At 32.9% G+C, this 13,879-nt stretch overlaps 1 protein-coding gene across 1 annotated transcript; it reads right to left on the bottom strand.

Moving 5' to 3' along the window:
* Positions 1–9,880: 9,880 nt before the first annotated feature.
* Positions 9,881–13,316, bottom strand: LOC143080634 (uncharacterized). Its single transcript, XM_076256566.1, has 3 exons — positions 13,222–13,316; positions 12,436–12,584; positions 9,881–11,411 (listed from the first exon to the last, which is right to left on the bottom strand). Exons 1-3 carry the CDS (start codon positions 13,262–13,264, stop codon positions 10,818–10,820), a joined length of 786 nt encoding a protein of 261 aa, XP_076112681.1. The 5' UTR covers positions 13,265–13,316; the 3' UTR covers positions 9,881–10,817.
* Positions 13,317–13,879: the final 563 nt, after the last annotated feature.

Genomic DNA, 13,879 nt, shown 5'->3' with positions numbered 1-13,879 from the left:
TTGAGCACATCAAATGGACCAGAGTGATACCGTATTTTTGATAATGTCCCCTACGAAACGGGTCAAATCTCCTTCAGTATCTGGTTTTAAAATTATGAAAAAAATATCAGTGTACAGCTTGATAAATGCTTTGATGAATACAATCAGTCTTGTTACTATTACAATATAGGGATTGCGGGGAAAAAATAAAGCATGCGAATACGTCCCTTACGAAACGGTCCCCTACGAAACAAGTATGGGAGAAAAACGTTTCGTAGTGGACACTACCACTACCATGGAGTCTTTTTTTAATCTTTTTTCAATTATATTCGTGCAAAACAAATAACAAGGGTTAGTTTCATGTAATTTTTATTATGTTTTTATTAACATATAATAGGGTTGATGTCAACTACGAAACTTTTTGTCCACTGCGAAACGGTTTTGTCCACTACGAAACGCATCAAAAGGTCCACTACGTAACATGAGTTGAACCTTCATATGTGAAGTACTGTCTAATCTTTATCGATAAAAATGATTTTCTAATTCAGAAAAAAAATGATATTTTTCTAGTATTTAAAGTAAACAAACTGGAATGTCTATAGGAGACATTTAAAATTGCAAAAAATATGTGTGTTTAGAAGAAGTTTCGTAGGGGACAAAAGTCCCCTACGAAACAGTACACAAATTATGAAAATAATATCATTTTAAAGAATATTTAAGATTGCACTTTTTGTTTACAAACAGGTCTATTATAGAGGTATTCAAAATAACTCTTGAAATTAAATTTTAGACAAGTTGATTTTCCATTTTTTTTAGGTCTGAAATGTACGCTTTTATTGAAAAACGCCCATATATGATCAACCAATTATTTTAAGGGGGGGGGGGGTCCGTCTTTGTTTATCATATTTATGGAAACAATATTTTTTACAAGAGTTTTTATTTTCATGCTATGCACATGAAAATATAGCCTTCAACCTGAGATATATTAATAAAAAAACAATTTCAGGACTTATAGGTGTTGAAAAATTCAGATTTCACGTTCACAGTCTAAATTAGATTTTCATGCTGATTTATTTTTTATCAAAATGCCAATGCTTACTATTATTTACCCTTTGAAGAAATTGGTTTAGTGTATTGAAAAAGTAGAATTTTCTATTTTAATTGAACGCATTAACTTAATTGAACGCATTAACTTAATTGAACGCATTAACTCAATTATTTATATATATTTTTTTAAAAATCAAATACATCATATATATTTTTCCAGAGTTAAAATCCATATGATAAGATGGCGATGGATGATTATCAGATTATTAACGTCCAGTGGCAAAATAAATGCTTTTTTTATCATAAATCGTGACTTGGATGGAGAGTTGTCTCATTGGCCACATCTTCTTATATCTATGTGTCTTTTTAGACACACAAAACAATAGTTACATGCAGGTTTTCTTTTGTGTTGCAAGAGTCACTTATCTTTATAACTTATGTTATCCGCTGGTAGAAGAGAAATACCATCTCTGTCAATGCATGCTAAATATCCGGGATCCAATCTTCATTCGTCAAAATGTCTAAATCGGGAATAGAACACAATTTTTTTTAAATTTGTACCTCATATGCCTGTTTGTTTTGTTCACACATCGTTGTAAATATAATGGAATTTGATACGACTGAAAAACAAGGGAGAGGTTTTGCTAGCTATAAAACCAGGTTCAATTCACCATATTTTACATAAGAAAATGTCGGTACCAAGTCAGTTATCCATCCGTTTGATGTGTTTGAGCTTTTGATTCTGCCATTTGATTAGGGACTTTAGTTTTTTTATTTTCCGTAGATATTAGGGACCAGTCATTATTTATCTCCAGGGTTTTTTTTTTTGGGGGGGGGGGGTCATGAAAAAAATTGGAGCTGATAGAGGGAGTCATTCTTTCTCAGTTTGATCAAGTAAGTGGGTCATGATTTTATTGGTCATAGATTCATTTATCGCTATAAACCATGACTATTTCATATATATATAGTCTATATATACATGTATAGTTGTTTGGGCCTTTCAGCGCTAACTCGTCTCCTAGTTTTACTCTTTCGAAAATATCAAACTGTCACTATCAGTGATCTAGCTAGAGCTAGTCACTTTACTCCTTGCCTAATTTTATTGTCAAGTGAATATTACCAAAAAATGTGCAAAATTAGTCACTTTTCTATGTTTTGCTTAGCCATGATGTTAAAAAACTAAGAAACTATGAATAGAGACTAAAATTTATTGTTTCATCATCCTGGCTTCACCTCAGCATAAGTAGACTTTGCTTTTTGTAGGTGACACCATTTTTATTTTTCAAGATGAACTCATACCTCATATATATAGATTTCCAATATAAATAAATATACGAATGATTTTTTCATTGTTGAAGACCCTCCGTCTTCTGTCAGAGTGAAATTCATAATACAAGAAATAATTGAAAGGCTAGGAAAAGCTTCATTTCTACATCTCTACCTTGAAAAAAGACATCCTGACATTCTGTATGAATACAATTAAAAGAAATGCTCAGATACCAAAAAAAGGTTCAAATGTTTTACTCTAATAAAACTGTAAATGATAAAATCATAATTAAATACTAGTAATCCACTTAAACTCCAATTAGTTTTGAGTTTGACGAGATGGTGCATATCATTGAAAGAATACAGAACCGAGCTAAACATTCCACTTTTTGAAATTTGATTTAATATAAAATATATTGGAAATTTTGACATTTTGAAATTACTTTTAGTTGAAGATAAGTTGTATTCATTTAATTGTTTTGGGAAAAAAAACTTTGGTGTTCGGAACTATAAATGAATATTTTGTTTAACTTTATAAAACTTGCACTTTCACATATATGATATACTGGCTTATTATTTTTTTTCAGTATAGAGCACTTTTATCATATCAAAGAGTATTTTCAATAAAAAGTACAAAATTTGTGATTTGAAATAGCAATCAAAATGCTGATTTGAGATTATTATGGATTTTTTTTTATAATAATATTTTGATATAAACTAATTGTTGATATTATAATACATTGCATTTGTATTTAAATATATATGATGGCAAAATTCGTGACATTATTTCTTCAAACAATAAGCATTTGTGATTTTTTTTTTGTAAAAACTGTGAAGTTACATCAGGGTATCCTTCTATCGGATATTGTCCTCATTGATTCCCTGTGTATGTGTATCAAAATACCGTACTAGGAATATTACCAACATATCATAATTGAATCATTTGAAACCTTTCAACTATAATCAGAAAAAGAGAGGGGGTCAACTATTTTTATGTAGTAGAAAGACGGGGAACTATTTTTTTTATGAAAACAGAGGTCAATCATATTTTATCATTTCAAATTTACATTTTGCCGCCCCATTGGAGATAAATAATGACCGGTCAACAATCTTTCTTACGAGTGCGCTGGATCGTAACGAGTAACGATACATGTACAAAATAAATAAATCACTTAATGCATCGAAGGTGTATAAAACAAGTTTCCTTCTCTTTTTTTTTTTCTTCATGATATTGTTGTTAACATACCCTTCAAATGCAAACAAATAAAAAATACCAGGCTTATAATTGTGTACAATTAACGTACGGTTCGTCTACAAAAGACTCATCAGAATTCAAATACTTTTTTTTTTAAATGTGAAGGTCGTCTACCCACAGTCTTTACTGCTGCATCGGTAGAAGAAACTCGTAAGATTAATCTTAAAGCTGCATCCAAATCACGGGCAAGTAGATCCACTTCCGACAAAGATACCAAAACCTTGTTTGAACCTTTAAGCTACCGTCATCACAAAAACAGCGAACTTGTCACTTGAATAGCGTGTGTACCACTCTTTTTCAAAGAGCCGGCTGTCTGATCACTCTTGCAAAAGACTGGTCTAGACAAAGATGTGTTAAAATATTATCGATCCGTCTCTTATCTTCCGTTTGTATCCATAGTAAGGTCGAAAATGTCGTTGATACTCTCCTTGTAATCTCCAAACTCTATTCACGACGACACGAACAATCTACAATCAGCCTACTGTGTGTTTTAGTCGACTTAGACAGCATTACTTTGATGCTCATCATGTCATTACTGCGCACTTAGGTTAACTGGTAAAGAACTGAAATGGTTAAAAACGTATCACGCCTTTAGTTCGATTCTATTGGATTGAATTAATCTCCAGTATGCTGTTCCTCAAGGATCGGTCCTTGAACTTTAAACTGTATTGCATTTATTCAAGACCAATTGGCGCAATATGTAAACACCGTTATTTGAGCTTTCACTGTTATGCAGATAACACACCAGTATATATCATTTATAAACGGACATTTTTCAATTTTGGTGCAAACACGTTGAACACCAATGTTTTATTTGGATTTTGGCAAAACATTAACACATAAGTGCTATTTCTAAATCCTGTTTGCAATGAGATCAGAAACATTGGACGAATTCGACCATTTATCAACGATATCTAGCATAAACGTAATTATAGTGGCTATTGACCCCTTGTTCGGACTCTGCAAAGTATATCCCTATTCACCATTATTACAGCGCGTCCTCGACAGATAACGTTCAGAGTCATTACAAGGTGAAAGAAGTACGACTACATCACAACAATCATTACGTCGCTTCTTGACTGCATGCCTGTAACTTATCGATGCCAATGTAAACTTCTTTTGAATGTGCCAAAGGCTTTGCACCAGAATGCACTGGTCAACCTACAAGAATTCGTCTACAAACCGACGAGAAGGTTGATTTATGAGTGTTTAACAATACTGAATGTAAAAACTAAAACATAAAAGGAAAGAAGAAGTAAACTACGAAAGATACATTTTGTGAATGGTTTTTTAAAAGAAAACCTAAAAGCACATATATTTGATATATTCTGTTCGTAGTTCTTAAAATATTTCTACCTCATTGTATTTAAAATCAGATCTTTATAAAAAATAAACTCCATTTTTTCATATTTTTAAAAGTGATCGTTTCTCGTTTGCTTTTTTTTTTTACCATGGGCTTTCATAGTTTAGTGTTCATATCAAGTTCTACGTGAATTAAGCGCTTGGGGTAATTTTCATATTATCATACAATGTGCTGTTACAAATTCAATATAATGATAAAATTAGTCGATGATGTTTGATGCAAGAGCAGTAATCCAAATGATCAGTAAAAAAAAGATAAAACATTACATCCCGCAGGTTTAAATGTTTGTTAGATTACACCGTTAATATAGGAACTTATGTTGAACTAAAAAGAATAATAATAGCTATTAAAAACCAATGACAGTACTAGAAAAAATTATTGAATTCAGTGTTCCAGCAAAAACAAACAATGGCCAAATTTCAGTTATTGAAATCACTGATACTCAGATTAACAAAACTTACTTAGAGAACCCAACAATATTCAGAGTGAACTTCATTAATGACAACCACTTGAACTATTTACACAAGTAGTATTAATATATGAATATAATAACAAAAAACTAACATTACAACGTCTACAACATCTAAAATCACATCTACAAGATCAAAAACTAGTACAAACAACTTTGATATAAAGTTGCACGGAAACGTAACTGAACTAGAAAATAAAACCAAATAAAACGTGAGGTTCGGAATACCTTATTACAACAATCCTTTCCATTAAAATACATTCAATCACGTCTCAGTCATTACTGCTGAACGGACGTCCTGGGCCAGCTCTCCTTTACCCGCTATCTTCGAGGAGGGTTTACTTCTAGATGGATCAACGATTTACTACCTTAGATGACAGAAACCAACCCAACGCTGTACATTTAACGTTTGTTTTGTGCGTATAAATTCCCGCGTCAACATGCACTTTAAAACTCATTGTAGATTGGGACGTGTGATGCCGTCTGACGTCCGAGGGCTGAATCCTAGGGCGAGTTTATTTATCTACTCTATACTTACTCTGGTTATGTTAACGCCTGTGCGCGCGCAGTGTTTTACGTGAACGGAAAACTCGATACTAGAGTAACTCTCAACATGGAGGACGAAGTTGACAACAACATGCAATGTTTCATGTTCATACGAAATATGACGGGCCTAGAAAATCTAGCAATGGCTAGACACACGCAACTGAATAATTTAGCTATAACAATAGCATCATTGCTCCGTAGACCCCATGTTCCACGGATTACATGCTATGCAGAAACAGTTATTCCAACATTTGCTCCTGTTGATTTTCAATCTCATTTTAGGATCAGCGCAGAAACATTCGAACAAATATTAGATGTTTTAAAAAACGATCTCGTACCAGATATTGAGAGAGGGAAAGAGCCCATTGCACCAGACAAAAAACTTCTTATATTTTTATGTTATATGGCAAATATGGAGTCACTTCGTGAAATTGGACACTATTTTGGTGTATGCAAGGCTTCAGTTTTTAACGTAATCAAGACAGTTGTAAATGCTATATTAAATAATCTCTGTTACGTAAGTTATCAGTCTAACTACAGAATAATTATAGCTATGCATAATAAGTAGATCTATATTATTGTCTAACCAAATTAAATGTACAGTGCTTATATTAATTTCTTTATCAAAAAAGCTGTGGAGAGAAGCCGAAAGAAAGTTCTTCAGACTGATTGACTCATATATTTCAATAGCAGTATTTCGAAAATCTTCTATCGGTTCAGTTGTTAGCAACTCGTCAGAACTTTTTGCCTCATTTAAACTGAATATTGAAATACAATTTATATCGATGGCTCAGTAGAAAGCTTCAAACTTCAAGAAAAATGTTAAAAAAAACACCATTTTACTTTGAGCATTATCATTTGCTTATTCTATTCTATCTCCCCGAGTTTTAGAGGATGCAACACACGGTTGTTCAGCTGCTAATCCCCGCATCCGAAAACAGACTATAGATTAAAAGGGATATTTTTTTTTTGAAAATATAAAATACCACATACGTATTTCAAGGAGTTACCTATCAATCGGAAGCATCTGGACCAAATAGTTAGGAAAATAGAGAACCAAAAAAAAAGCTTTTATAAAAGAAGGACTCATAACCAAATATATCGAAATAGGAAGCCAATTCCAAGCACTTAGAACATCTACCGTTTACAATCAATGACTTTTCTGGGACCGGTGGCAACATACCACTCTCTTTCACAAACAGATAAATGTGGTATTAGGGTTAAAGATTGTATAAGTTCAAAAATTAAATAGTTATGTATGCTACTAGTATTACATATGTATTATAAAATAAAATTCTATTTATCTCTCTCTTCAGTTGATCAAGTGGCCAAATCTCCAAGAACAGGATAGCATAAGTAGAGAATTTCAGCTGAAAAGTGGAATGGTGGGAATCATTGGTGCAATGGACGGCAGTCATATTCGCCTAGCATCATGTCCAAAGGGGGATTCAGACTACATCAATCGAAAAGGCTTTCCGTCCACGCAGTTGCAGGTAATATCATTATGTGCATCACGTTAGATTTTACCATTCATATATACTTAGAATTTCGATTAGTTGATGTGCAAATTTGAATACCAATGAAAATTATTTAAGGTGACTGAAACATAATTTAACTTAACCCCATATTTTTTTTCAAATCTTACTGCATGTAAGTGTTTACAATGTGATGAAAAATTCAGAAGCTGTCATGAATTTGTCCGAACTGGGACTCAACTTTGTTTGGAGAAAAGTATTTTTTCTAGTATAACAATTTGCAATTCACACGGCGTTTTTAGGTTTTTATGGTTTGTGATAAACGAATGTGGCACACATCAACTGAACGTATTACCTAGTCTTATTCAATTCTCATTCCTATTTTCAGGCTGTTGTGGATCATAATCTTATTTTCCGTGATGTATACGCAGGATGGCCAGGCTGTACACATGATGCCAGAGTTTTTAGAAACTCCTCATTATCAGACAGGGCAGAAAATGGGAGAATATTTGGTTGCAACAAATTCCTGATTGCTGACAGTGCATATCCAGTTAAACCCTATTTAATAATACCTCCATTTAAAGATAATGGACACCTTTCAAACTTGCAAAAGAAGTTCAACAAGGTTATTTCATCTGCAAGACAAGTAGTTGAAAGGGCATTTGGCCTTTTAAAGGGTCGCTTCAGGCGTCTCCGAGAAGTTACGTCACATGAACCTTCAGCAATTGTTGGCATTATTGTATGTGGATGTATACTTCATAATTTGACAATAATTAACCACGAGGACATTGAACAATTTATTGATGACAATCAAGATGGTCACCCCAATGGATTTCAAAATATTTTCAGAAATGATAATGCTGGAGTTAGAGTAAGGGAAAATCTTATGAGAACACTGGCATAAGTTTTCTGTGAGACAATATGGGTTTAAAATGTAGAGTTCATTCAGAATGGCATTAGAAAGTGTTTTTGATTCTGTACGATCATTTTTGAAAATTAATTTTCAAAAAGAAGACAAGCGCTCAAGAACTGTCTCTATAAAATGTGACCTTGATGTTTGACAAAAATAATAATAATAGATATCCCTTTTGTGACTGAAGCTTTTTTCTGTTCAAATATAATGAAAATCCATCCAGGCAAACTTCTTTTTGTTTTTAAGTTTATTCTGTAAAAACATCTTCAATTTTTATCTCATTTTAGAAATGGTGACCTCTGTGGATAGAAATTTGGAGAGGGTATTTGTATTACCTGTATTACCACCATATCTTCTTTTTAATAAACCAAATGACCTCTGACCTACAAGTCAATACATTTCTGTGTTCTTTTTAATTTAGCTTCCATGGTCGTCCATCTGTGCAGGTTTCATAAAAATCAATCAAAGAAAACTTGAGTTATGGTGCAGAAAACATAGTAAAATGACAGATGGCCAGAGGATTCTAAAGTATCTTTTTTGCAAAACAAAACTTATAAGCAAGTATTTGTTGTCAACTGAAGATGTTTTTATTTTTCCAAGTTTATACTAATATAAATAACATGTGGTACGAGTGCCAATGAGACCACTATCCATCCAAGACACAATGTAGTTAAGTAAAGCAATTACAGTACGGCCTTCAACATGGAGCCTTGGCTTACACCAAGCAAGCTAAAAGGGCCCAAAAATGACAAGTGTTAAACAATTCAAACGGGAAAACCTACGGTCTAATTTATATACTAGTATTGAAAACCAGAAACAAACCAGAGGCTCCCTGGAGCCTGTATCGCTCACCTGTATTCCCATGAGGTATCATTGGATAACATCCTTAAAAAAAGAAACATTTACACTCCTATAGGTTTGGTTAAGAACCACCCAAGGACCATAGCTGCCAAGTTTGGTTCAAATCGTTTCAGCAATTTCTGATAAGAAGATTTTTTTGTGATTTTCCCATAGGGTCCTATGTTAAACTAAGTTTGGCTTTTGCGGCCATCTCGAATGACAAACCGGGTCATCGAACACAAATCTGAAAGAGGACCACCCAAGGACCATTGCTGCCAAGTTTGGTTCAAATTGGCCCAGTGGTTTCAGAGAAGAAGTCCTTTAAGTGAAATTTTGACGGACGACGGACGCCAAGTGATGAGAAAAGCTCACATGGCATTTTAGGCCAGGTGAGCTAAAAACATGTATGAAACACACCAACAAACGACAACCACTGACATAAGGCTCCTTTCTTAGGGCAGGTGCATATAATATGCAGCAGGTTTTGAATGTTTTAACAGGCACCATCTTTCATCATAACCTGAGACAGTAGTGTAACATTACAACATAAAAAGACTCACTATAAAAAATTAATTGAAAGAGGCGTAACCATTGGTGGCCTTAGGTCTTGTACATTTTGGTTGTGTTGTTGTCTCTTAGACATGTCATACTGATCATTTATGCAACTTACATGGATTATATATTTATATATATATATATCTTATAATTTTCAAGAATAACACAGTAATCATGGAAATGTTTAATCAACAAAATGGAAAAAAACACATTTTAACAGTACATAAACATATCTAAAACAAAAGTAAAAATTATAACAAAACTTAAATATCCTGATTTTATCAACAATTTCCGCACAACCTCATCTCACCTGCAAATCAAAAATTAACCCAGCCCATATATATCTGTGAGGATCTGAATTTGGTTAAACAAATTTATCAAGGTTTACAAAACTTAAGCATAGTTAACATTAAAATAATTGCAAAAAAAAAAGTCCAGATATCTGAAAAGTACCAAATAAACATATTAAAAGAAATATCCAGAGACAATCTTTCTGGTAATAATATTGTGTGCCAGTTTTAAAAAGATGCCAGCATTACTTTGACAATTTTATGGCAGTTTATAAAACTTTAATGTAAGGGTTAACAAAGAATTTTTTGGCAAAAAAGCACTTCGTCCAGTTATCTGCTAAATTTCAGAAAATTGTGATTTTATTTTTTTTAAATTTGAATTTGGACACCATTCTTAATATAGGAAGAGTTTTGTGAATATCCAACAATGTTTAACGAAAACACTTTTTGAAAGTATAAAACTTGAACATCACAGTAGATTTTTTGATAATCTATCGTCGTTATGTCGCCTTCATGATTTTTCGTTACAGGCGAGACAAAGAGCAAAACATAAAATAAAACTAAATAAATTCTATCCGACACATACCCTGATTTTTTATCAAGAATAATACAAAAAAACAGGAAAAACATTTCAAAAAGCAAATATATAATTTTCGATTTAATCCATAAATCTATATTTTTAACCAAAAATAATCTCACTAAAACATATATAGCTTAGCTATGATAGAAGAAACAATTTAAAATCACAGCTCCTTTGCTTTCAACAGGAAAAATAAAATGAGAACACTCAATGTCAAAATAATTCAATTTATTTCTGTCCTAATCAGTCTCATCATTTTTACCTTTACCAGAAATTGACTTTTCATAGAGATCCAGAAATCTATCAAGTTTTTGAAGCTGTTTCTCATTATGATTCTTTATTTCAATTAATGAATCCTGTGCATTATCATTAATTTTTTCAATAATGTCATACAGATCACCCCGTTTTCTTTTTTTGGCAGACTTTCCAATAGAATTTTTTCCAGAACAGGATGGTTTAGCAATATTGTTTTCTCCCTCGTTAGGTTTAGCATGTAATTGAGCTGATGCTCCTTGAAGACCTGAATCATAAGATGCTTGCAGTTTTGTGGAAGCTTTGTTCCCATACAATTCATTAAACTTGTCATAGTGCTTCCAACTAACAGCATTGTTTCCAGTTTTATTGTTTGCGTCAATAACCTCCTTGTAACGTTTTTTCATATTTTTCCATTTGTTTATTATTTGAGCAACAGACATTTTTACCCCTTGTTTTTCCATTTTCTTTTGAATTTCATTCCATAGTGTTTCATGAGCCTTGGCACCAACAAATTTCGACTCTATATCACTTCTTAAAGTGATCAACAGAACTTCTTCAGACTGTGTCCAGTTGTGAACCTGAAATATCAAAATTATTGTGTCAATCTATCTTCTGCGGTAGAAGTTTCTTCTTCTATGTCTCCTTCTTTTTGTCATAATTTTGACTTTTTTACAGGCAAGTTTTTTTGATACAACTTCTAAGAATTCTATTTGAGAAACAAATGTTGTGCTAGATATTTGAATGCCATTGACATTTAATTCCCCCATTGACGAAGAAATAGGAGATGTGTCCTCTGATGGAAAACATTCAGTGGATTCCTCGCTATCCCATGAGTATGAGTACCCCTTTTGGACAAAAGTTTCTATTTCATTGCTATCTAATGATAACACTGAAATGTCAGTCTCTGAAGATGGTGAAATATTTCGATAAAATTTTTGCAGAAAAACATCACAATTTTTGTCCATGATTACTTTGTCTTCATAATTAGCCAACAAATTTGGGTCATGTAACTTTTTCTCCTAAAATTTAAAAAAAGGTACAAATGAATAAAGAATGTGCCCATGGGACACAGATGATGCCCCTGCTTGCATATAATATAAGGGGCATAACTCATGGACAGTAAAACTGATGCCACCCAAATTTCAAATTGTACTGTGTTTTGTGGTAATAAGCATTGTGTAAAAGTTTCATAACATTTGGTAGAGGCAAACTAAAGTTGGAGAAAGGAAACAAATTATGGGAGGTACATTCAAACAGACGGACGGGCGTACATACTGACATAATAAACTTGATGCACCCTTCCTTTAGCTGCGGGGCATACAAAAATAGTGTTAATTGGAAACTTTAAAAAAATTATCTGTACCAAAATTAAAAGTTGTTTGCCTCTTATTTATTGTGTACAACATTGTTTTGTACAATATGACTGATGAAATAACCTAAGGGGGATGGAAAAGACAATATTGTCAGTACTATTTATCTTATTTTTTTACTAATATCAAAATTGACTATCATACTGTTTCATTAAGTTCCCAATGCTGATGAATAAAATTAAACATATTTGTAGAAAATACACTCTTTTGCGAGTATTTATTATTTATTTACCTTTCCAATACTACTCCTATTACAACTTGCACCACTTGCAGCACTACATTCATTCTCATCTGATATTTTCGCCTCTGGTATTTTCTCATCTGGTATGTTGTTTTTCCCTTCAAAAACCGCCTCTAATACCTGCTGCTTTACAGTAGCATCTAAAAATAGACAAAAGACAAACATAAAAAATGTACATGTCTTTCATGTTAACCTTACAATTTTATTATAAGAGCCTGAGGGCAGCACTTTTGCTTTGGTTTTGCACATTTCTGCATGTTATAATCCTTCTGGCCATGTAATTTCTGGAGATCTTAACATAGTTAATAATTACAATTTCAGACAACTTTTGTCTTAGGGGTTTTATTGTTATTGTCTTCTGTAATTAGTTTTATGGTGTCTTACCCTTTTGGCCACACAACATTTGATTTAGGAAAAAAAGGGAGGGGTTAAAAAAATAGATGTTCTGTCTGTGTTTACCCTTATTGCATTCGGTCTCAATTGACCCCTTGGAAGTCAAATGGTTCTTGTCTTGATCTAAGACATGTTAGCTCTATTTTTTTTTTAATTCTTATTACATTTTGAGTGTCCATTTAATTTGGAAAAAGGTTGGTCTATGTTAATTTTTTTTTATTTAAAAAAAAAAATCCAAATTTTAGTGAATAAATTGTGTGAACAAGTAGTTGACAAAAAAAATATGAAGTCAGTTTTCCTGCATACATAATAATGTTAAATTTGAAGGGAAAAAATATTTATTCAAGTGTGCTTAATATAGTGCTTAACATGCATTATACATACCACATTCAGGGTGTTTCAGCATCTGCACCAATTCTTTTGACATCCTGCAGCTTTCTATATCCCCTTCAGGAATCAGGATTAGTCAATTGTACCACAATCCTACAAGATAAAAAAAAGGATAAAACTTTTTTTCTGGATTGTTTTAAGAAAGAACAGCAGATTGTACATTAGTACTTTCTTTTCTTGTACAATGTTTCGGGAATTCCGGAATTTAGCAAAACGTAAATCATGGGCAAGGGGTCTAGCGACAAAAAAATGTCCCACAGCAGGTCAGGACAGAGCCTTTGGGCTATTATCGGGGAAGGGATAGAAGAAAAGGGGTAGCAGTTCCTAATTCAGTCATCCCTTTTGAACCCCATGTCTTAATACACTTACTACTAGTTCCCAACCTTCATACTTTTTGTTTGCCTCATCACCAATTTTATTTTTCTTCCCTTTATACGGAAGGGCCCTCTATTGCTGATTTCAGACCCTCTTACTCCAATTCATCTCCTGTTCCCGCCCTTTATCAGGAGGTGAATTCAATATCTAAGAGTAAAACAGTGATTTCATAGCATTACATAATGTGTGTATTACAGTATGTAAAGTTCGAGCAGCGTGAATTCATAGGTGACAGGGGTCATAAAACCGTTACAGGAACACACGGTCTCATTTTTGA

This window comes from Mytilus galloprovincialis, chromosome 6 (genome assembly GCF_965363235.1).
Source record: "Mytilus galloprovincialis chromosome 6, xbMytGall1.hap1.1, whole genome shotgun sequence".
NCBI classification, from domain to species: domain Eukaryota; kingdom Metazoa; phylum Mollusca; class Bivalvia; order Mytilida; family Mytilidae; genus Mytilus; species Mytilus galloprovincialis.
The sequence above is the reverse complement of the archived record's forward strand: the minus strand, read 5'-3'. Positions and strand labels throughout refer to the sequence as shown.

Excerpts from the sequence above, each read along its gene's own strand:
- LOC143080634 (XM_076256566.1), bottom strand. The coding sequence starts at position 13,264 with ATGTCAAAAGAATTGGTGCAGATGCTGAAACACCCTGAATGTG. Across the intron at positions 12,585-13,221 it reads GCTGAAACACCCTGAATGTG|ATGCTACTGTAAAGCAGCAG; the intron begins GTATGTATAATG and ends GTCTATTTTTAG. Across the intron at positions 11,412-12,435 it reads ATAGGAGTAGTATTGGAAAG|GTTCACAACTGGACACAGTC; the intron begins GTAAATAAATAA and ends TTGATATTTCAG.